Source organism: Dermochelys coriacea, chromosome 11 (assembly GCF_009764565.3).
Source record: "Dermochelys coriacea isolate rDerCor1 chromosome 11, rDerCor1.pri.v4, whole genome shotgun sequence".
NCBI classification, from domain to species: domain Eukaryota; kingdom Metazoa; phylum Chordata; order Testudines; family Dermochelyidae; genus Dermochelys; species Dermochelys coriacea.
Genome location: NC_050078.2, coordinates 46,451,125 through 46,476,123, shown reverse-complemented (window position 1 = coordinate 46,476,123; position 24,999 = coordinate 46,451,125). Strand labels below are relative to the sequence as shown.

General features: G+C 38.6%; 1 protein-coding gene across 9 annotated transcripts in view; it reads left to right on the top strand.

The window, feature by feature from the left end:
- ZNF385B (zinc finger protein 385B) overlaps positions 1–24,999 on the top strand; it is a 321,069-nt gene that overhangs the window by 202,623 nt on the left and 93,447 nt on the right. For 3 of the 9 annotated variants that reach the window (XM_043505422.1, XM_038421301.2, XM_038421312.2), the window contains one exon: positions 18,627–18,769. In XM_043505422.1, the coding sequence (XP_043361357.1) occupies positions 18,627–18,769 (143 nt within the window). Of the gene's footprint in view, positions 1–1,309; positions 1,487–2,195; positions 2,265–12,675; positions 13,595–16,391; positions 16,443–18,626; positions 18,770–24,999 lie in introns of those variants that run through there. The other 6 variants (XM_043505423.1, XM_038421302.1, XM_038421309.1 and 3 more) reach the window with 5 other exon arrangements.

Genomic DNA, 24,999 nt, shown 5'->3' with positions numbered 1-24,999 from the left:
ATTATAAATACCTTGGGCCCTGATCCTGCAACGAACTGTGTGTAGACAGAGTCCTGAAGCTCATTGCAGGACTTTTACCTCAATCAGGACCTCTGACTGCAGTTGATTACTTTTGTTTTGAACTATTTTACAGCTATTAAAGTTCAAGCGTAAAAGCACTTCATTGTTTGAGTGAACATTTACTTTTTAACAAAGTATATGTGTGTACTACAACAAGTTAAATCCACAGCATACTGCAGCAGAAGAAAGGTTACATTTCATTCTGCTTGATATAGAAGTTTTTTAAAGCTGCTTTATGGAGCCTCTCATCTACCTTCTATTCACATCTGTTTATTTTGATGTCATATTTATTTTTGTTTGCTTTTAATACCATTTATCAAAACAGAACTTAAACCTTTTGATCATTTCCCAAGTGATGATAGGAGGGATTTTCAAAAGCATCCTTTGGAGTACAAGTCCCATTGAAAGTCAATTTTAGGGTTTTATCAAAAATCCCACCCCAATCTGTTCTCTTTTTAATTGAAAAGAAATACTTTTTAAAAAAATTGCTGTTTCACATTTGTTGAATTTAACCGAGGGTGGGCTTGCCCAGATTAATTTAATATAAAAAGTTACAGTCTCAGGACTCCTCCTTGTCCTGTCCTGGCATAGTAAGCAGACAGCTGCTTGCAAAGTAAAATGAATTTCTCTAATGATATATCTTCCACAGACTAGTCTTCATCAAAGTTCACCAGTTTGGGCTATAGTTTTGTGTTTCATCAAGTGTCTCACTAGGATTTTTTCATGCTTGGCAGTAAAGGGACAATGCTGAGCAGCTTAGGGTCAGAATTGAAATTTTGTGTTTTTTATTTTTAAAAATTACAAATAGTAATTAGTTTAGGTAGGCCCTATTCCTGATTGGAGCCCAGATGAGGTAAAGTGATGTGCCCTAGGGCACACAACAAGTTAGTGGCAGAGACAGTGCTCGGCACTTAGGTTTTCTGATTCCCTGATGGATGACCTAGCCACTACACCACACTGCCTATGTGCACTAAGCAATTCCTGGCACTGTTTCCTCCCACTTCACCATGACTTGGGGCTGAAGCCATTTGTTTTTTAAAAAATCTTTAAAAACAAGCCATAAAAACACACAGCTGAAGTTTTAATCTATATAAGAACAGTATCAACTTTTCAACCCTTAAAAACGGTCTGTAGAAACACTATTAAAATATATATTGTCAGTCTTTTAGGTTATATTTGGTCTGATGATGTCATTAAGTAGGCTGTCCTCCCTCTGGAATCAAGTTGCAAACACAGTCCTGAACAGTAATTAGAGCTAAGCAGCAATTACAGCACATATGATTTGTTCAGACTTCTCACTTGTCTGCTGTCTCCTCGCACCAAACATCACAAAAGCACCCCGGTGAAATGAAGGAATTATTTTTCTCTAAATCTAATTCCACATATAATGCTGAAGTGGTCATGGACTATGATCTTACAAACCAAGGTAAGCATTACTCTGTGTTGAGCACATACAGGGGTTCCCCCCCACTGTGAATATAAATATAACACATCGGAAAATAATTTAGGATAAAGTAAAGAAGTATTCAGTTAAAATAGCTGTCTTTTGTTGTTTTGGGAGGCGAGCGGGAGGGGGGAATGTGTATATTGGTTAATCCAATCTTTTCCTGAAAATTTTTCCTGCAAATACAATAAATATACAAGGGAAAATTAATCCCTGATATAACTCCATTGAAGTCAATGGAATCACAAAAGGGATAAATATGGACCAGAATGTATGAAGTATCAAAGCAAGTTTTGCCTTTTTTCCCTTTCTGTGTTAAAGAAAGTTGCTAACTTAGTTGTTGTGTAGCCTAACAGTCCTGTTTATGGTTTGCTGTCATTCTTATTCCAGTGATTTTATCACATTACAACCAGCACTTGTTAAAAGTTGGAACAATTATTAGAAGCTTTCTGTGTCTCCACACACTCCTTCCAATCCCTCCCAATGCATTGGGATAGGAGGAGGAGCTGTGATAGCTCACAGTTGACATGGGGGGATTTGGCTAGTCATACAGTGTGGTGAGAGAATGTTCTGGAACACTGAGAGAAGGAAGAGTAATAATGTCGGGAGGAGAAGGGATGCAGAGGATGGGGGAAAAGAGTAGCAGTGAAAGGAGGAAGATTAGTGCAATAATAATTTTTTGTTTCTATAGTGACTTGTCTGAGGACCTCAGAGCACTTTACAGACGTTAATAAATTAAGTCTCTGAACACTACTGTGAGGTGAGTATTTTTAGTCCCATTTACCAGATTGGAAAACCGAGATTAAGGGCCTTGTTGATGGTCACACAGTATGCGTCAGAGCCAGGAACAGAATCTAGTCATCCTGACTCCAAGTCTTGCACTTTACCCACAAAGTTATTTGGACTGCATTATCATCAATATGCAGATGATACTTTGCTCAATGTCTTTAAATTTCAGATTCGACTCATGCTCTCCTACCACCTAAATGAGGTAGGGATCTGGAAAAAAGTAACTGACTGTAATTCATCTCAAATAAGATGTAGCAATGGCTTTGACATTGCTCGTAAATACTGACCTCACAATAGTCCTCCATGTATTTTTTACCTCCATGCTAATATACTCTACTGTACTCAGATCTATACTTGATGTGTCCCTGGAAACTCCAGTAAGTGCAGAATGTAGGTGCCACTCTCCTGACTGGGGCAAGGTGCTGCGAACACATAATACCTGTGTTAGGCTCATCTTGGAGGCGCTTCCTGTCCACAACTAGTTTAGGGCTTCCACCTGCAAAATATTTTCCCTTTGAAAGTTTGTCAGAACCTGAATCTGACAAATTTTTCAGCACAATAAAGGATACTTTTATTTGGTTTGCATTGACACCCCTTCATCCAGCCTCCAAAATGCTGCTTATGCCTTGAGTAAAACACCTCTTTTGTAAGAAAGAACCTAGCTGTAGAGCTTGTCGGAAATTTTTTTCCACAGAAAAAATTTACTTTCTATTGAAAAAAATTAAAATTTTCAGTTTTCAGATTTTTGCCTTTTCTGACAAAAATTGAAGATTTTTTTTTTAGCAGATGTACATTCTGTGTAAATTGTCATTTAGTTGAAAATCCAATTCTCTGTGCCTAACTGCCACAAAGATTATTTTTCTAAAAGATACTCAAATACTAGGATGATGGGTGCTGGTATAAGAACCTAGATGGAGAAAAAGTGAAGTATTTTGTGTTTTGTGAAGCCCACGGTCAGGTGGCCAAACTACTCTGAGATGATTATATATACAAAAGGCAGGGGGAAAATATCAAATTCTTAGGCCTCTGGCTGAATCTCAAAGGGTTTGGAAGTTCTATCTAATTTAGATAAGCCTCGAAGTTCCTTTGGATAAAACTAACTCTGTCTTTAGAGAAGTGGCTAGTGTGATGTATGTGGAGTTGCTTGGTGGTGATTATGCATCTGGAACCAAAATGTGTTTCTGCACACTCTTGGTAGACATAAACTTGAGTTTAACTCCAAGTCCCCCTCTATAGACTTTAACACCAGTTGCTAGCCTCAGTTAAAAGCAGAATTGCTCTGTCTTCACTGCTATTTGAACTTGGGTTAGGTAACTGAAGTTAAGAACACACCTCTTTTTTTTTTTTTTCTTCTTTTTTTCCTTCTCTCAGTGAAGGTGTACCTTCAGATGGACTGGCTGGCCAACTGGAAAAAAACAGTCTCAGGCAAAAGGACGACTTCCCATCTAGGCCGTCTAAGACAGTGGTTCTCTACCAGGGGTACATATACCCCTGGGGTTATGCAAAGGACTTCCAGGGGGCACATCAACTCATCATTTGCTTAGTTTTACAACAGGCTACATAAAAAGCACTAGCAAAGTCAGTAAACACTAAAATTTCATACAGACAATGACTTGTTTACACTGCTCTATATACTCTATACTGAAATTTAAGTACAATATTTACATTCCAGTTGATTTGTTTTATAATTATAGGGTAAAAATGAGAAAGTAACCAATTTTTCTGTAATAGTGTGCTGTGACACTTTTGTATTTTTATGCCTGATTTTGTAAGCAAATAGATTTTAAGTGAGATGAAACTTGCGAGTACTCAAGACAAATCAGGCTCCTGAAAGGGGTACAATAGTCTGAAAAGGTTGAGAGCCACTGTTCTAAGAAAAAGCCATTGAACAATAGGGTAAAGGGGATCAGGCATTCAAAAAGAGATTGTTCCATGGGAGAGAGAAACAGACTTTCTGTGAAGGCAAACTGAGACCAGGCTGGGTCCCAGGAACTCTAGAGTTTGCTAAAAGAATGTAAGTTGGATTTGTTCTGCACTTATAACTCAAGCAGGAAGCCCATATAACTTAGCTTGTAGTGAAGTGTATGATTGGATGCGTCTAAGCATACAAGAAGCCTGTTTCGTGTTTTAAAATCATTTTCTTGTATGTTTTGTTCCATTTACTAAATAAACCTACTTCTTTGAAGAAGGCTGTTCATCACTGTATAGCCCTGGTCACAGACTGCCAAAGGGAAGAGATGCAGGTATCCATTCAGTCCTACATAACAATAAATGGTTGGCAAAGATGGGGTGTTGAACTCAGATTCTGGTCTAAATGTGGGAGAATTGTAAAATTCCAGCCCAGACTCATAGGTGCTGGAACTGGGGGTGTGGCAGTACCTCCTGGCTTGAAGTGGTTTCTATCATATACAGGGCTTACAGTTGGGTTTAATGGCTTTGAGCACACCCCCCTCTCACACATACACAAATTGTTCCAGCACACCTGCCCAGACAAGTAAAGGCACAAGCCTAACACCTAATGGGGTACACTCAGAGAGACCAGAAAGGGGACAGAGGTTCAAGCAGCCCTGTAACTATGATACATTGTCAGGATTGTGACAGTGATGAATTTCCAATAAGTGACCAGCAAAAAAAAAAATGTAGAAGGAAAAAGTAAGAAAATTTATTTTCCTGTGTTCTTTTGAGGAAGACAATAGGAAAAGACAGAAAAAAAGAGCTATCTACAGCTCAGGAAAAGTCAGCTAGTAGAATTATGCAAAGAAAGGAACCTAAACTCTAGAGAGCTGAAAAAGACACAGCTGGTTAGTCTGATATGATCTGATGACTAGAAAAGAAATGGCATCCCAGAACCAGATAAGGACTGGGGAGGATGACCTAGTTCATTCAGAGCACCTGCAGATGTTAAGGAAGACAGGCCTAGAAAAAACTAGGACATTCTGAGGAGGACAACGGGGGCTCAGACAGAGGCATAGATGAGGAATCCTGGAGTGCATGTAGCAACTGGACCTTGTTGAGATGGAGTTCCCTAAACCAGAGGAGTCTAGAGTGGAAGAACCTACAGTATGAGAGAGAAAAGCAGGAGGGCCGGAGATGCTGGTCCCAAGCTTATGCTAGTGCAGCCTTAGGGAAGGTTTAATTTAAACCCAGCTACCTATGGTCCCAAAAGGCTGTTTCAATAGTGGGGAATTGCAACGGCATAGGGACACCCTGGCTATGCTTCCTTTCTTTGGCTCATCCCCGTTTCTGGGATTGAGGTGGTGTTGCATCACCTGTGAATTCCTCTATTGTGAGTGAATCCTCCACTGACTGGTTTGGCTGGCTTTCTGGCTTTATGCCCTGGTACAATTCAAAGCAGCCACACTGAGATCAAGGATCTAGCCAGTTTTGTGTTTGATAATCTTTGTTTAGGAATAAGCTGAAGATTCACAAATATATAGGGTGAAATCCTGACCTATTGTGCAAACAAGCAAAACTCCCATTGTCTTCAGTCGGCCAAGATTTTGCTCATAGTACCTAAGAGTACTGCATGTATTAATAGCCAACCATGTTTATTTAGAATGGAACAGTCCAGTGCAGCAGAGTAGAATATGCTGCGTTATGACATGCCACACAGCTTTCTAATGGAACAAATGGCTTTGTTTTTGTTTTAGAAGTCTGCAAAATTAGCTTTTTAGAGAAACAAATGACAAATATTTCCATGCTATCTACAGATAAAAGCAAATCACAGTTGTACAGCAGCCAGCACGTTGCTTCTAAATGTAATGAGGGATGCTTCTTAATTTATTTAACTGCTTAAGATTGACAAACAGCCAATACTAATAAATATGCACTGATACTAGTATGGTTTTTCTAAGGTTCATTTGAGTTGGAAATATAAATATTGAAAAAGAAACAAGTGGAACAGTACAGCACAGTGGCTGCCGAAATGAAATGGTATATGGCATGAGTATTTTCTCTTCTGAAATTTGTATTGTTCAGGTGCACATGCAGGACAAAAGTTAAAGAGAGATGAATACTATACGGGTTACACAATCTGCAGGTTAAAATTTGAACAGGTTATCATAAAGATATAGGTGCCATGAAGGTTAATTCAAACAGCTGTGACCTAACTATTATTGATTGTTTCAGGTGCAGAGTTTAAAATACCTTTCTCAGTTCTAATCGTTTGGACACTGTTTTTGCCCTTTTTGGTATTTACAATACAAAGTCCAGGATAATTTGTTGTTGATTTTTTAAGCTATTTAACATGTAAAAGAGTTACAGGTATAAATTTAAGCTTTTATTGATTGATGTTGATTCATTTTCCTCTAAAATATTGAAAGTATTGTTTTTCTTTAACAACAAAAAGCTTTAAGATACACATCTGTTTTTTTCTGTTTCTAATTTTTGATACACGTACTGAATTCTAGAGACTCGAGAACAAATTCCTAGAATGGCTTTCATATATTATTAATTATAAATATTTTAACTGATTGAAAACATCAACTTTTTTGTGATAAGCTCCACACATGTGAACTACATGCATAGTAGTCACAATCTGTTTTATACATATTTTTTTAAATGGAAAAATTTCCTTTAATCATGAGGGATTTGGGGGAGAAAATTCTACTGAGGAAAAAAATCTTAATTCACAGAAATGAAAATGGTATACAGTCAATCCTCAGTATTCCAGACACACAAGTTAGGTGAGATAATATCTTTTAGTATATTAGAAATTGGTCCAGTAAAAGATGTTACCAGACTTACCTTATCTCTATCATATCCTGGGACTAACATGACTGCTACAACCCTACAAAGAGCTCACTATTCTAGTGAGGAAGGCCCCAATCTCTCTCAGCCTTGCGCATACATTTAATTTCAAGGATGGTGAGTATTCCCATTGATGTCAGTGGGACTACTTACATGTTTAAAGTTAAGCATGTGTATAATGCTTATAGGGTCAGGGCCTAAGAATGGAGCCTATTTCACAGGATGAAGTGCATTTATAATTAGGCTAGTGAGGTAATTAAAGAGACTAGTTATGGTTTTATCCTTTTATATTGTATTTAAACAATTTAAGATATTGGGCTTCATCCTGTCCCTGCTGAAGTCAATAGCTCAGAACATTTTTATTGGTGGCATGTTTTACTTTGATAACACATGCTGTTGACGTTGTGAGCTTGATATTGGAAAAGGGATTATGGGTAAATCATTGTACTGTGTATTTTGTAGATACAACATTCCAGGATGAAAACCTCATAAACATTTCCACAGATGTGAAGTGAATGAAAATGTGTTGTCCTGTCATGTAAATTATTTACCCAGTTATTTACTAGCAATCATTTTTAGCTGAACTAGTTATTCTGGGAACTCTTCAGATATTTTTTTTTGTATATCTCTCAACTGCATAATCAATATACAAATAAATCCTATATATCGACTATAAACTCTTTTATAGTACGCTTACATTTTTTGCAAGCTGTTTATAACTCCTAATATTGTGTGGAAAAATAAGTAAGCGGGGGTGTGAAATCCTGGCATGATATTAGGTCAAAACTCCAATTAACTGCAAAAGGGTCAGGATTTCATTCCAGGTTTGTATACTGTATGGCATGTTTAGGAAAAATCTTAAATATATCTGACATGTAGAAACACTTTAGTTCAAAGTGTCTGCTTTTCTACAACTCAGAGTGCAAGAGAGCATGCATGTAGAATCCTGTTAATACATATAATCATAAGACATTTCTTTGTGGGTGATTAATAATGGAAATATTAGTGTTACATTCCACATTTTCATTTAGAAGGACAGAATGATTTTCATAGTCTAACTTGTTTATTATGCGAAGTTGTTAGTTATCTATAATAGTGCTATAACTTATCTATATAGTTCCCTCAGTTTTATACAATATGGTTATGCCATGTGAAATGAATGCAGAGTTTGTTGCAGCAGTTATGTCAAAAAGGCAAAACCCTTCAGAACCTAATGAGATTCAAAATGTTTGGTGTGTCAGTTTCTCTAGTTTTGTTCCTATGCAAGGTCAGACATGGACTAAAATGAAGTGTTTTTGCAGATTGCCTTGCCTCCTGATTTTTGGGCAAGTGGATTTTCTACGAATCATATCCCATCCAATAGCCATTAGTAACCAGTCTGGATGAATAGTCATTCCTACTGCCTTTTGAAATACCACCTTTGACAATTCTACAGGTTTTAAAGAGGTAGCCATGTATGTTGATGGAAGTGCTTCATATTCTTTAGATCACTTCATAGGTCAGTGGAAGAATTGACTGTTCCATTGATGTTTGAATAAGGTTTGAGAGGAATGAAGTCAATACAACTTCTAGATTTCAAATTATGTATGCATCACAAAGGTTTTAGTGGTAATCATATTGACTCTTGAAGGAACTCATTCATTAATTAGTATAGTGCTTTGGGGATATAAATTGCTTAGTATTTTTCCTATTGCAAGTGGAAAGCAATGGAAGTGTCTCATACACACTGCTGTTTTGATTCACAAGTTATTTTTAAAAATAAGTTATGTTGCCTGGGCAGTGCTGTTCTCTCAGGATCATATTAATTTGCCATTTGGGAAATTCAGATAAAGAATTGATCTTGAAAGTCACTCTCCTTTAGCTCTGACAAGCCATGATAGCCCAGTGGTAGCATATGGCAAGCACTAGCTTTTATTCTGCTGACTGTGTTTTAGGGGGGAAAATGGAGGAAAACCTGATAGATTTATTCACATAGCATTTTGTTTGTTTGTTTTTTGAGGGGAGGGGCAGAAATCTCAAAGTTTACCTTCCTGAAAATGCTTAATGCACTACTTCTAAAATATGGCTTTCCTTCAATATCCTGATACTTCCACCTCACCATTTTCACAACCCAATACAAAATTCATTTATTTGACTTAGCTTTCTCTTAGTTATCAATATCTCTCTCTCTCTCTCTCTCTCTCTCTCTCTCTCAGATATACTCAGAGACATACAACACTTCCACTCACACAACTAAGCAAAAAAATAAACAGAAAATCCCCATAGCCTATAAACTTATCAGGGGAGGGAGGGAGAGAGAATTTCTGGTTTTAAGTACATGTAATTCAGATACTGTGGTGATGAGTCATATAAATACATAGATTTAGTGACCTGCAAGGACCTGTTCACTATATTTGTATGTCATTTCTGGAAATATCAGCTCCTAATGAAAGTAGATAGTAATGGGTCATTTTGCAGCAGGGATCCAGATAGTGGAGCATCATTTTAATAGTGATTCTGCTTTGAAGGGAAGAATCCTAATTTATTATTTTTAATACATATGTCATTAGATCATTAAAAATATGATTTACTTGAACACATCACTCTTTCCATATAGTTGTCTATAAATAAGTGTAATAAGGACTTAAAGGACTTCTTTGAGGGATGTGAGAGTCTTCAGAGGAGTAGATGTTGGCTCGGATCATTATTTTTTAGAGGCCACCTTAAAAGTTAAACTCAAAAAGATCACAAAGATGGACCAAAAAAAGGGGTGTTACAGCCATAGAGAAGTTCAAGAACAAAGAAACAGGTCAGATTCCAGATTGCACTTCACAATCATACCAGTGTTTACCAGGACCAAGCTGTTGAAAGGCAGGAAGACGTATGGTCAAACTGGAGGAAGATGCTAGGCCAAGACAACAGCGGAAGAAGTGGGCTGCCAAAGATGGCAGAAGAAAGATGAATGAATTACATCTGGAACATGGGCAGTTACTGACTAGCAGAAAGTTATGAAAGCAAAAAAGGAAGAGTGCAAGACACATGCCCAACTCTTAGAGGTGGATGCAAAATACAGAGAAAAGGATAAAGAAGAGTTTCAGGAAAGACAGAAATGTGTGGGATCAGTAGAAAACTGCAAAAGCAGAAGAAGCGGCACAAAGGGGAAGCAGCTTCATAGAACTGTGAAAGACCTCTCAGGAAGAACCAGACTCTCTCAGGTGATAAGAACATAAGAATTGGCCCTACTGGGTCAGACCAAAGGTCCAGCTAACCCAGTATCCTGTCTTCCGACAGTGGCCAGTGCCAGGTGCCCCAGAGGGAATGAACAGAACAGATAATCATCAAATGATCCATTCCCCGTCACTCATTCCCAGCTTCTGGCAAAGAAAGGCTAGGGACACCATTCCTGCCCATCCTGGCTAATAGCCATTGATGGACTTATCCTTCATTAATTTATCTAGTTCGTTTTTGAACCCTGTTATGGTGTTGGCCTTCACAACATCCTCTGACAAGGAGTTCCACAGGTTGACTGTGCATTGTGTGAAGAAATACTTCCTTTTATTTGTTTTAAACTGCTGCCTATTAATTTCATTTGGTGACCCCTAGTTCTTCTGTTATGAGACGTAGTAAACACTTCCTTATATACTTCCTCTACACCAGTAATGATTTTATAGACCTCAATCATATCTCCCCTTAGCTGTCCCTTTTCCAAGCTGAAAAGTCCCAGTTTTATTAATCTCTGCTCATACAGAAGCCATTCCATACCCCTAATCATTTTTGTTGCCCTTTTCTGAACCTTTTCCAATTCCAATATATCTTTTTTGAGCTGCGGCGACCCCATCTGCACATAGTATTCAAGATGTGGGCATACCATGGATTTATGTAGAGGCAACATATTTTGTCCTATTATCTATCCCTTTCTTAATTATTCCTAGCGTTCTGTTTGCTTTTTTGACTGCTGCTGCACATTGAGTGAATGTTTTCAGAGAACTATCCACGACTGCAAGATCTCTTTCTTGAGTGGTAACAGCTAATTTAGACCCCATCATTTTAAATGTATAGTTGGGATTATGCTTTCCAATGTGCATTACTTTGCATTTATCAACATTAAATTTCATCTGCCATTTTGTTGCCCAGTCACCCGGTTTTGAGAGATCCTTCTGTAGCTCTTAGCAGTCTGCTGGGTCTTAACTATCTTTAGTTATTTTGCATCATCCGCAAATTTTGCCACCTCACTGTTTATCCCCTTTTCCAGATCATTTATGAATATGTTAAATTAGGACTGGTCCCAGAACAGACCCCTGGGGGACACCACTATTTACCTCTCTCCATTCTGAAAACTGACCATTTATTACCTATCCTTTGTTTACTATCTTTTAGCCAGTTACTAATCCATGTGAGCACCTTCTCTCTTATCCCGTGGCAGCTTACTTTACGTAAGAGCCTTTGGTGAGGGACCTTGTCAAAGGCTTTCTGAAAATCTACGTACACTATGTCCACTGGATTACCTTGGTCCATGTGCTTGTTGACCCCCTCACAGAATTCTAGTAGATTGGTGAGGCATGATTTCCCTTTACTAAAACCATGTTAACCCTTCCTCAACAAATTATGTTCATCTATATGTCTGACAATATTGTTCTTTATTATAGTTTCAACCAGTTTGCCTGGTACTGAAGTCAGGCTTACAGGCCTGTAATTGCTGGGATCACCTCTGAAGCCCTTTTTAAAAATTGGCATCACATTACCTATCCTCCAGTCATCTGGTACAGAAGCTGATTTTAATGATAGGTTACAAACTACAGTTAGTAGTTCTGCAATTTCACATTTGAGTTCCTTCAGAACTCTTGGGTGAATACTGTCTGGTCCTGGTCACTTATTGCTGTTTAATTTATCAATTTGTTCCCAAACCTCCTCTAATGATACCTCAATCTGGGATAGTTCCTCAGATCTGTCACCTAAAAAGAATGGCTCAGGTTTGAGATACCCATCAGGAACTCTCATGGACAGAAAATACATGAAGAACAAGTCAGACAATGGAAAGAACATTTCCATGCCGAATTAAACTGTCCAGAATCAATGATCATGCACATGTTGAAGAGAAATGCCAATGCTAAGTTCGAAATAGAAGAGGGGCCAATAACACCCAATGAAATTAAATCAAAGGCCTCAAACAGAAGAAAGTTCCTTGGGTTGATAGAATTCAAGTAGAGGTACTAAAGGCAGGAGATGAAATTCTTACTGAGCAGTTACCAAGACACTGTAATGAAATATGGATGAAAGAACAAGTGCCACAAGACTAGAAAGATGCTATTACTATGGTGTTGCCAAAAAGGGTGATCTTACTCAGTGCACGAATTGGAGAGGTATTGTACTATTATCAAACCTTGGCAAAGTATTGACTACTAGGATACTGAATAGAATGAAGAAAGCAGTGGATGAAGCATTGTATGAAAAACAGGCTGAGTTCCATCCAGGTAGATCATGTTTTGAACAGACATTCATTCACTCTTCGACAGATCACTGAAAAAGCTATTGCTTAGCAAAGCCCCATTTTCATCAACTATGTTGACTTTAAGAAAGCATTCCATAGTCTCTACAGAGACACCCACTGTGGAATATTACTAGAAGCTATGAGATATCAGACAAGCTGCTCAACATAATCCTTTGTATAATAGAAGTAGATGTACAGTAAGATTGGATACAGGCTTAGGTGCATGGTTTGATATTATGACTGGAGTTAGACAAGGATGTTTATCACCAATTCTCCTTGTATTAGCAAAAATTGGACTGAAAGTAAATGCAGAGAAAACAAAGATTAGGAAGGTAGGAAATGGAACAACAGATGCAAATGTGTATGTGGATGGAAAAGAAATGGAAGAAGGTGGAAAAGTTTTGCTATCTGGGGAGCGTGATGACCTTTGAAGATGGCTGCAATAAAGCGATTCAGACAAGATTAGGAAAAGCAAACAGCACTTTTGGAAGGGTGAACACCATCTGCTCAAAGAGAGGTCTCCCCACTAAACTGAAGGTTAAACTATACCCTGCGATTGTACTGAGCTTGCTACTGTACAGAGCAAAGATTTGGCTGATGGTGGTGACTAACAGGATGAGACTGGAAGCTGCACATTACATATGGCTGAGGAAGATACTGTGCTTTTCATGGAAAGAGAAAATAACAAATGTGAGAAAAGGGGCACTGACAGAACAGAACATGTTAAAAATTTTAGCAGAGAAAGAGAGCTCAGATGGTTGGGACATGTACTTTGCATGGAAGATGGGAGACTTGCTAAGCAGCATTAAATTGCATACCTAAAGGAAGGAAGAGAAAACGAGGAAGGCCAAGAAAGAGCTGGCAGAAGAGAGTGAGAGGATATTGAATGAGCTGGCATTATCTAGGAAGAAGAAGAAGAACAAATTAATTTGTTAGTCTCTAAGGTGCCACAAGTACTCCTTTTCTTTTTGCGAATACAGACTAACACGGCTGCTACTCTGAAACCTACAACTAGTGAGTAACTGTGATCGCTGGAGGAACTAGACTGCCTGATATGTCACCGATACGAGGAACTCAAGTTTAAGGTAAGGACTCATAGAAGACTCTCTTTTTTTAGTGCAATGATCCTTTTCAGGATATAGTCAGTGGAGCTGAAGCAAACTTTATTCAGTCGGAAAGCCTCAGTGTTGCCTCTGGCTCAGAATTGTTTGTATTTAAAAAACACTTTACTTCAATGTACTGTTCAAAAATATTTTTGACAATGTTCAAAAGTTCCTATTACAAATTAGTAAATGGTACTGAAAGTTTTACAGCCCTGAAAAGGGTCATAGATGTGTGCACAGTGAATTTTCATAGAATATGAGATTTAAACCATTTTAAACATCTCATGTCTGCTCATAAGGGTTCCAAACCTTTAAAGGAAAATTCAGGTACATTGGATGACAATCTAAAATCTAAGGTGAGGGTGACTGAGTGCACTATGATTGCAGGCTATGAATGAATTCAGCCAGTGTCTGCACAACCAAGGGGATGACTGTTGTCCATTTTGAAGGTGTGTTCTAAATTTCAACAGTTGCTTTGATGATCTGGCTTGATGTTCTGAAAATACAGCACTAAAAGGAGTAAAGAAAACTCAAAAACCCTACCCATTCCTTCAGAAGTTCCTATCCTGCTACCATTCCACTTATTTGCACCTTCTGCAGGCAAAAGTTGCCTTGAGTGGTGGTTGTTACAATGCAAAGCAACCCCAAGAGCTTGTCTACACTGGCACTTTACAGCACTGCTGGGGTGTGAAAAAACACCTCCTGAGTGCTGCAAGTTTCAGTGCTGTAAAGTGGCAGCGTAGACCGTGCACAGCTCCCAGCGCTGGGAGTTATTCCCCTCATGGAGGTGGGGTTTTTTTAATCGTGCTGGGAGAGCTCTCTAATATTTACATATGATATTTATTATTCTAATAAAATGGGAAGCACTCTGGATCTTCAGCTAGGATATAAAAAACTGATTTCATCCCTTAGCTTTTCAGAGTGTTGTGAAAACCTTCTGCTGAGGACTAATATTTTTTGGCAAAGTCTCTGCCCGTTTCTTGAACCTGAGGCTGTAACTGTAGATAATTCATGCAGCTGGAGTCAGCAGCAGAAGCAGCAGATAAACTAGAAAAAATAAGTCATATGATAGACAGAACACCAGGAAACAAGCTTGTCAGAAATCTTGTTTATTTTTAATTATTTTAATCCAAACCCCAGATATTTCTTTTGTAGACTATATCCTTAGAGTAAACGTGGAAAGAGTTTTCTTAGTTCTTGAAGCTGTTACAATAAAAAGTATGGTAAAACAGCGTTTAAACTAGCAGGTTGAGGTGGGTGAATGAATTTGCAAGAAAGATCACTTATTTATGCCCAAGATTTACTAATATTTTAAAACAATCTGACACAGTAAAATGTCTGCATCCTTAAAATGCTAATGAAATGATAAATATCTGCTAAATTTATAATGATAATGAACATGGTCAGTTACATCTTTGTTGTGCCAGTATTCCTGTTTGGTTCATATTTTCATACAAATTTGATTGGGTGACAGTGGGATTGTGTTTGACCTTTAGGGGGAATTTTGGTGCAAGTCTATGTTCCATTCTGCTTGATCTGATGAGTCTCAAGTGAAGAGGTTCTAGCTTTGTCACTTTTGGTCATCTCTTCCTGCTAACGTTGCCAGGGATTTTTACAGGGAGGTTGGGTGGAGGGAGGACAGTCAATGGGCTTCTGTGACTTGATTGGCAGGGGTAGTAGAGGAGAAGGATTTTTAAAGTCAACTGTGGGGTGAGGGGACTGAAAATAGTTGAACACAGGTTTATGTGGGAACTGCCTTCACTAATCAAACTGTTGGGTGCATGTTTTATGTAAATTCTGTAGAATCTATGAATCTATCCTGGTATCCTGAAGATATTCCAGATTTAATTACTCTGACATCCCATATCATGGGCTGCACAAATTGCAGTGAGGCTTCTGGTATATGTTGTGTTAAATTTGATATATCAGTAGTCAGCAAGGATGTACCAAGAAGAGAGAGATGGAAAAAATAGTGAAAACTTATTTCTATGATGAATACTCGCCATAGCCTGGTTAGAAGGAATGGGAGGTCAGTCATTACAAAAACTCAGCCCTAATTTTAATTTTAAACTGAAATTATAGCTCAGTTGTAATTGAAGCAATATTTACAAGTCTGGCTAAATCAAAATATGTAAATATTGTTTTATTGAAGAATTAAATTGACAATGGCTGGAACATTACCTAATTAGAAGCACAGTGTGTAATTAAATACATTGTTGCAGTGTGAATACAATACTGAGTTCTGTGTATCTAATACATCAGAGTCAGCTAGTAGAAATACAATACAGTCAAAGGATAATTCCTTTGGTAAATCTCTTGATGCGCTATTATCCCGTTGATCTATTTTTTCATTGCAGATCTAAGGAAGAGGCTGTATGTGCATTAGACTGCCATTAGTTTTTTAGTGTTTATGAATTCATACGAATAAGCTCTAACCTACAGTTAATTAAACACAACTCTCAATGAGATTCACAAGTCTGCAAAATATAAAATCTAATTTACTTAAAGATTTCAAACAGTATTTTCAATTTTGCAAATGATGGGGTTTGGGAAAGGAGAAAATGTAGGATAATTTTATCAGGATCAATCTTCCTCTCAAGAAGGAATGTAACCAGTCTGGTGGGGCACTGCTGCAATCTTCTGTCCATCCCTTCTGTGACCCCAAGATTTACCAATGCATGAATTGGGGAGGATTGTGGTCTGTAATTAATCTAATAGACTATAACATTACATTCTTATGCAGTGGCTGAAACTAATGTATTTACCCTCTCCTATTCAGTAGTATCTACAAAGGACCTGTCTTGGATGGTAGACTATCTAATCAACCCAGGTAACCACAGCATCACAACATTCAATCTGCTTCTCAAATATAGTAGAATGGATTTTAAATGGTGTCTATGAACCTATGGTTGTGAGATCAAAAGAAGAGGGAACAAATGCATTGCCTTTTCTGAATGAAGTTGCACTCAGTGTCCCACACACAGATTCCAAATGCACTGGGACAGATCTACTTAGCCAGGCCCTACAGACTGCCTGGCATCTCTCAGATGGGTGTTGGTGAGTGGTGAGGTTTGATGAGGAAGAGAGAGTTGCACTTGTTGCTCCACAGCCTACTTCCTGCATCATTCTAAAAGGCCCAGGGTCCCTGCATGGGGAGCAGTGTACACTACTCACTCTCCTTGGGACCAGAGAAACATCTAACACAGGACTGCTCTCCTCCCCATCACTGATTAGTCCTTGGGGAAAGAAGGAAGAAGGTAACTGGAGGGCTAGTGGTAGGAGCAGTATTAATGGAGAGGCAAAGAATCTGTTAGATGGGGACAAGGGAAGCTAGCAGGAGGAGAAGGCAGATGATCAACTGGCTGCGGTGATTGCAGAGCAATGGATGAATTGATTGGGGTTGGCTGTGTGGTAAAAGGATCCATTGAGTGGTTGTGGGGAAAGATGGATTGCTGATGTTAGAGGATCAGTTGCTTGATTAGAGATGTATGTGGAGCTGAGGATGTGATCAATAGAATTGCCTGGAGGGGTGGGATACTTTTGATTAATTGACCTGATGAGCTGATAGGCTACAGGGGGTGTGCAGCATTGTTTGTATTAAATGTTTAATTTACAGTATCTAGAAGTCACTTGACACATTAATTGAAGAATATTTTGCAACCCCAAATAGCAGAATGTAAATCCAATTGTTACAGATTTGCATTTGGAGCTCCAGAAATAACATTTTTAAAGTAAGATATATAATGAAAAAATGTCTAATCTGAGATGTGAATGCCCTCTGTTTCAGAAGAAGAGCAAGGGAAGGGAGCAGGGGGACAAAGAGACAGCTTCGGTGACATAAGCTCCCTGGCAAAAATACAGAATTCCCGCTGGAAAATCCAGCCAGAGATTAGGCCGAGAGTTGCCTTCTCCTACCCTCAGAGGGTGAGGAGAGGGTGAGGGAAGGGAAGTGTACAGCCAGGGAGCCAGCAACAATGTGGCTTTGCTGTGAACCATTCTGCCAAGAGGGAGAGCATGACCTTCTGCAGAAAACTGACAAGAAATTTCTTTGTGGATATTGGGACACCTGTGCCATTAGATGGACAAACCTCCTACACTTTCTGTTGGTGCATACCCCCTTGCTCCCCTCCCCCTGTGAGATGAGAGAGTCAGAGCTATGCAGAAAGAAAAGATACAGGCCTGCTTTTGTATTAAATATTAATCTGTTCAGTTTTAGACAGTCATCAATTAGGAAAGATTCCACTTGTTTGAGGCCACATTTTGTCTGTGTGTATTTATAAAACGGGTTCCTATGAACTAAGAATTTGGAAAGCCTTAGTTTGGAAAGAAAGATGTAGGGTTAAATTAAGAAAATATTGTTGGAGAATGATGTTGAGGGAAAGTAGGAAATTGGGTTTATTTTTGTGCTGTATGGTTATTTAGTATAAACATATGTTATGGACTTGCTACTTATTTCTTGCATTTTTAATCAGTAGGCCTTTTCTTAGATTTTTTTTTAAAGTGTCTTTGAATCATACTTTTCCAGCATTAAGCACATTACAGGTGCCATTATAAGGGAGAAAAATGAATGCACAACTCGCATTAAAAAATACCTCTGTATCCCAGCTTGCATAAATGTCCACTCTCACTAATCTCATAGGCACCCTGAATTGCAAAAGCATCTGTTTGTAATAGGTGCCCAGCCCTGCCTTTCTGGCTCATCAGAATTTTTGAGCCTTAGAAGTGTTTTTATTCTGCCTGTCTAATGTGATTTATGCACCACATGTCTCCTCTTCAGAATCTGAGAAGCTATGGGCATGAGGAAGTGTTCTGCCTCATCTAGACTGTGAAGAAGTAGGCATCTTTTAATTGTATTAACTCCTACTGAACCACTTTATCAAATGTGTATAATGTTTATTTCTTACAGGTTGTTAGCCAGAGGTGATTTTTCTCTACCTTTACAGAGTGTCTAAAGAAAGGGCATTTTTGTCTATGAGGGAGTGATGAATTCCTGTTTTTGGTTTGTTGTTGGCAGGCAGTACATGCCATACTACAACACTTCCTGCCCTTGTGCGCACACCGACTCTGATGATGCAGCCTTCGCTGGATATCAAGCCCTTTATGTCCTTTCCTGTGGACAGTAGTTCTGCTGTTGGACTCTTCCCAAATTTTAACACAGTAAGTAAATTTGTGTTCATGTTATTAGCCCCCTCCTCAGTCTGTGCTTTCTCTGCAGACTCTAATAATCAGTACACAAAGTCTGTCTTACAACACTATGTATTGGTTACATCAAATGTTAGATAACCCTTTTCAACTCTTATGATAGCTAATTTCTGACATATGGAACAGGACAGAATGAAATCCAGTGTTCATTTGTTATATATCTTCCCTTTTAGCCCATCCTGTTGCATGGTTCCTGTCAAGGTTCCAACAAATACAAACTATTTACTTTTGGAGATGTGGTTGGCATGTAAAAAGAACAACACAATGTACAGTTAGCAAGCAATCGTGCTCTTGTGTGGGTGTGTGCATGTGCATGCATATACTATGAAATAGAAAGACCAATATACATAGGAAATAAAAAGATCAAAGATGATTTTGAAAACAAAAATCTTTTTCATATTAAAGATAATAGGCAAGGCCTTCAGCTGATATAAATCAGCCTAAAACCATTGTAACCAATGGAGTTATTCAGACTTTCACTAACAGAATGTCTGGCCTATCACTGAATGAAGAGATGTGAAACTGAAATTGATATCTAATCAGCCAGGGTGAAAAACAATTTCTCATTAACTCATATTTACTTTTGATTCATTTTCTGTTTATTGTGTTTTTCATCTGAAAAATTACACCTCTATTTTTGCAATGCATTTGCTGTAAAATCACTGCAACATGCAGTTAAATCATTGACAAAGCTGCTGCCCTATTTTTTTTCAGAGTAAAAAAAATTTGTTTTTAAAGTCTAATCTTTATTTTTAATTGCTCTTGCTTCCTTAATTGCCCCATTAATAGATTCTAAATATTATTAAAATCACTATTGTTAATATCCTTTACAGTTCATTAAATTATCCCCATATGCTTATTGCATACAACTTATGCAATATTTTGCATGTTGCTGAGCTTGTTTTTTTCCATGTTCAGGGAAACAGTCTGTAAATAACAAGTTAATAGCGACAGAAAGGAGAATGGTTCAGGTCATTGTGTGAATAAATTCTGTCCAGTCAGTAAATATTGTTTATTCATACATAAGGATTACATGAATTGTACAGCATCATAGTTGTCACTGTAGTCAGAAAAAAATTGCATTATCAGCACCAACAGATTGTGCTTATTTGAACCACTGCCAAATGTTTCCATTTGCAAACTTATCTTCTGTATGACGTGAAAACAGCAAGAGGATTTTTCCTCATGACTTGTAAATATATTCTGCAGAGAGGTCTTGTGTTATGATACATAGTGCTGGAGGGTGATTATGGAGTAGCATACCAGCAACTTCTTTCAAAGGCCATTATAAGCCATTTTAAATATTAATGTATTAATTGCAAAATACACGCATAAAATATGTATAGTGTATGTGTATATATACATATACACACAATACATAAGATATATATAGGGGAGTATGTATGTGTGCATATGCAAAAAAGCATTCCAAATGTGCTTACGGTATGAGGGAGCAAAAACCAAAAATGGTACTGCAAATGAGGGCATACCATTCTCCAATGTACAATCATTGCGATTATGTTCTGTTCTAAGGTACTTAAACGTCTTATTTGTTTTTCTTTGTTTAATGTTGCTGTACATTAGCCAGACTCTTTAACTGAACTTTTTCTCTGAGGCTCCTGCAAATGTCAAGCCTATCAAATATATGTTTTACATCATGATAATACGAGTGGTGGCTTTAGGACCAAACCCTGTTTTTCTCTTTCATTGTAAGCCTGAGCAAATGGTCTGTAGGGCGGGGTGGGAGAGAGGGTGTATGTGAATCTGACCACTCTCAAACATTGCAAAATTTGGGTAGACAAAAGTGAACCTAAATGAAGACATAATGTATGTAAGATCTAGGTCACCTATGTCTGGGCCTGAAGGAAGCCATACAATTAAAAGGGCTTTGCATCACCTTCCCAAGTGCCAGTAGCACATCATGGATTAACAGTATGCATTAGATATTGTAGGACCCTGTGAGTTTCCAGACTTAGAAACCTACAGATTTCACCCATGAGAGTAATTACAAGAAATTTAGGCCCTGATCTCACAATGAATTAGCATTAACCACTGCGAAGTTCAATTAACTTTGATGGGATAAATCCAAAGGCTGGATTAGGGCCTTCATTTATGTTTTCATACTTTTTTGAGGGTTGGAAAAGAACTCCTGAAAATAAAACATCTTGGGATATACTTGTCTCTGTTTGTATTGAACTGCCAGTTCACTAAATGTTTCCTGAAACTTGACATAGGTGGAGATGATTTCTGGCTTGTTAATTGTAATGATTCAACAAGAAAAGAGCTTCTGCTTTACATTTGATGATGCAGCAAGTATTAGGGCAAGAAAATAGAATAATGGTAAATGGTAGTAAATGGAAAATGTCTTAAAAGGAACATCCCTGAGAGAGTACATTATTTCCTGAAGAACATGGTATTTCCAGAAGAATTCTCTCCTTTATTTATGGAAGAATATATAAAACTAGATTAGATCCTTTTGTAAATAGTTAATCTTGACAGTTTTTAATACTGAAAACATCTGTGATACTACAGATGTAATATAAGTATTCTCACTTCATTTGCTAAAATATGCTGTTTTCTGATTAGTTGTTTCTCTGCCCGCATGGGTTATTTTTAAGTGTAATATACATTTTTTGCACTGATTTGGTTTTGGTTTTGTTTTTTAAAGATGCCTTACCCCAAGTGTGTTTATTTTCCTGAATGAACTGTTTGTGTGGCTCAATAAAAAGCTTTAGAATATGTGGTGGCTCTGTATTTTAATTACTTGTATATTCTATCTATGAGGGGGTAAATTCAGCCCACCATTGGCCTTGTATTTAAAATGTGATTGAAAACAAATTGCTGCCTCCCTTTGTGGGTGCAGTAGATGGGGGACAAAAGTGGACGGATCCCCCTCCCATGATATTTATGTAAGGAGGAGCCTTCGTTTGGTTGCTGCTGTTCAGGGTGCTAAGGGGGAAGCCAGCCAATGCAGACAGCACTAACAGGGCCAGCAAATACGTGTCAGGGGAAAGTGGCATGGAAAGTGTCAGAGTAGGCGTGGCCCTGCCAGGAACTGGACCTTCGTTGCAGAGTATCCCTTTAACAGAAATGTAGCAACTGTCACCTCAAGTGCACTTCCCCAATCAACCTTCCTATATTGTTTGCCCTTCTGCTGAATAGAAATAATGCCTTCAAAGACCTCTGCTCAGCTACTGATCTTCCCCGTCCTGCACAGGTCTAACTCATCCATAGCAGAACACTATATGTACAACTTGGGCTGGATCCTCAGCTGGTGTAAATTGACACATGGATCTGAGGATCTAGCCCTTTGTATGTAAGATATGGCATTTTATGAGTTGTATACCCAATTTACAGGTAACATACTGTACAAAAATGTGCTTATTAATCTGAGTTCATTTTTAGGCTTCAAAAAATTGTATGTTTAGAAGTCATTAAAACCTTCTAAAATTGGTTAAGTAATTGATTCTAGACGAGTATGTTTTTAGACATCTATTGTTAAAACAATAGGGTACATCACCCATCACCTACAAGCATGTCAGCTGAAGTTATCTCTGAAGGAAATGTATTATTACATTTAAAAAAAAATCTAAGATAAAAGCATTAAGGTTGCAAAAACAAGCACTCAAAACTTAGGAAATGTCATAATTAAGGATGCCTCTGCAACTTTAATTTTGACCCTTATGCATATGCATTACGATACAGTCTTTAATTATATAATCACTGCCTCATTTACCACACAACTTCTAGCTCCTGCAACAAATAAGGCAAGGGTCCTACAGACCACAGCTTCTTTCAGCACACGGCTATGATTACTTGCCTGATCACCATCCATTCTGCATACTAAATGAGGTGGTGGTCTTGCAGAAAAAATCGTTTGTGATCAGGTAGTAAAAAGTGTAGCATAATGCATATGCACAAGGTTATAACTAGCTGGGAAATAGAATTTCTGTTTTACAATAAAATTTCATTCTTGGAAATTGCAGTTTTACCACAGAAAATTTTGGTTTTGCAGAAAGTGAATTTTCAGTCACTTTTTTGCAGAAAGTGAATTTCAGCCAGCTCTAGTGACAAGCAACTGAAAATAGGGTCTTTTATTAGAAAGTGTTGAGTAACTTACCCCATTGCTAGCTGTGCCATCTACAATGAGAGGTGTACATTTTCCAAAAGACTAGAAGGCTTCTACTATCTCCTCAGAAGAGTGGATTTTGGAAGAGAGCAGCACTCTATGATGTAAATTTCTTCAAAATAATACAATCAAACTGTCATTCTGTTACTGTGTAAAAGCAATATCAAGCAGTTTCTGAGTATCATAATAGAAAATAATCAGCAATTCGTATGCTTTCCTTCTGAGTTTGCCTTGGCCTCGGGGATAATCAAACATTATCATCTCAACGGCAGTTTTCATATTAGTGAAATATTCCACATCTAACTAGATCCTGATTGATTTCTAAATACCAACTCTCATCTTCACGTTTTGGAGAACTCGGAGGTTAAAGCAGCATCGCTTACCCCATAACCTCAGCCATGCAGAACACAGTGCCATCCACAGCCTCAGAAACAACTCTGACATCATAATCAAAAAGGCTGACAAAGGAGGTGCTGTCGTCATCATGAATAGGTCAGAGTATGAACAAGAGGCTACTAGGCAGCTCTCCAATACCACTTTCTACAAGCCATTACCCTCTGATCCCACTGAGAGTTACCAAAGAGAAACTACAGCATTTGCTCAAGAAACTCCCTGAAAAAGCACAAGAACAAATCCGCACAGACACACCCCTGGAGCCAGGACCTGGGGTATTCTATCTGCTACCCAAGATCCATAAACCTGGAAATCCTGGACGCCCCATCATCTCAGGCATTGGCACCCTGACAGCAGGATTGTCTGGCTATGTAGACTCCCTCCTCAGGCCCTTCGTTACCAGCACTCCCAGCTATCTTCGAGACACCACCGATTTCCTGAGGAAACTACAGTCCATTGGTGATCTTCCTAAAAACACCATCCTAGCCACAATGGATGTAGAAGCCCTCTACACCAACATTCCACACAAAGATGGACTACAAGCCGTCAGGAACAGTATCCCCGATACTGTCACGGCTAACCTGGTGGCTGAACTTTGTGACTTTGTCCTGACCCATAACTATTTCACATTTGGTGACAATGTATACCTTCAAATCAGCGGCACTGCGATGGGTACCCGCGTGGCCCCACAGTATGCCAACATTTTTATGGCTGACTTAGAACAACGCTTCCTCAGCTCTCGTTCCCTAATGCCCCTACTCTACTTGCGCTACATTGATGACATCTTCATCATCTGGACCCATGGAAAAGAAGCTCTTGAGGAATTCCAACATGATTTCAACAATTTCCATCCCACCATCAACCTCAGCCTGGACCAGTCCACACAAGAGATCCACTTCCTGGACACTACGGTGCTAATAAGCGATGGTCACATAAACACCACCCTATATGGAAACCTACTGACCGCTATTCCTACCTACATGCCTCTAGCTTTCATCCAGATCATACCACTCGATCCATTGTCTACAGCCAAGCGCTATGATATAACCGCATTTGCTCCAACCCCTCAGACAGAGACAAACACCTACAAGATCTCTATCATGCATTCCTACAACTACAGTACCCACCTGCTGAAGTGAAGAAACAGATTGACAGAGCCAGAAGAGTACCCAGAAGTCACCTACTACAGGACAGGCCCAACAAAGAAAACAACAGAACGCCACTAGCCATCACCTTCAGCCCCCAACTAAAACCCCTCCAACGCATCATCAAGGATCTACAACCTATCCTGAAGGACGAGCCATCGCTCTCTCAGATCTTGGGAGACAGACCAGTCCTTGCTTACAGACAGCCCCCCAATCTGAAGCAAATACTCACCAGCAACCACACACCACACAACAGAACCACTAACCCAGGAACCTATCCTTGCAACAAAGCCCGTTGCCAACTCTGTCCACATATCTATTCAGGGGATACCATCATAGGGCCTAATCACATCAGCCACACCATCAGAGGCTCGTTCACCTGTGCATCTACCAATGTGATATATGCCATCATGTGCCAGCAATGCCCCTCTGTCATGTACATTGGCCAAACTGGACAGTCTCTACGTAAAAGAATGAATGGACACAAATCAGACGTCAAGAATTATAACATTCAAAAA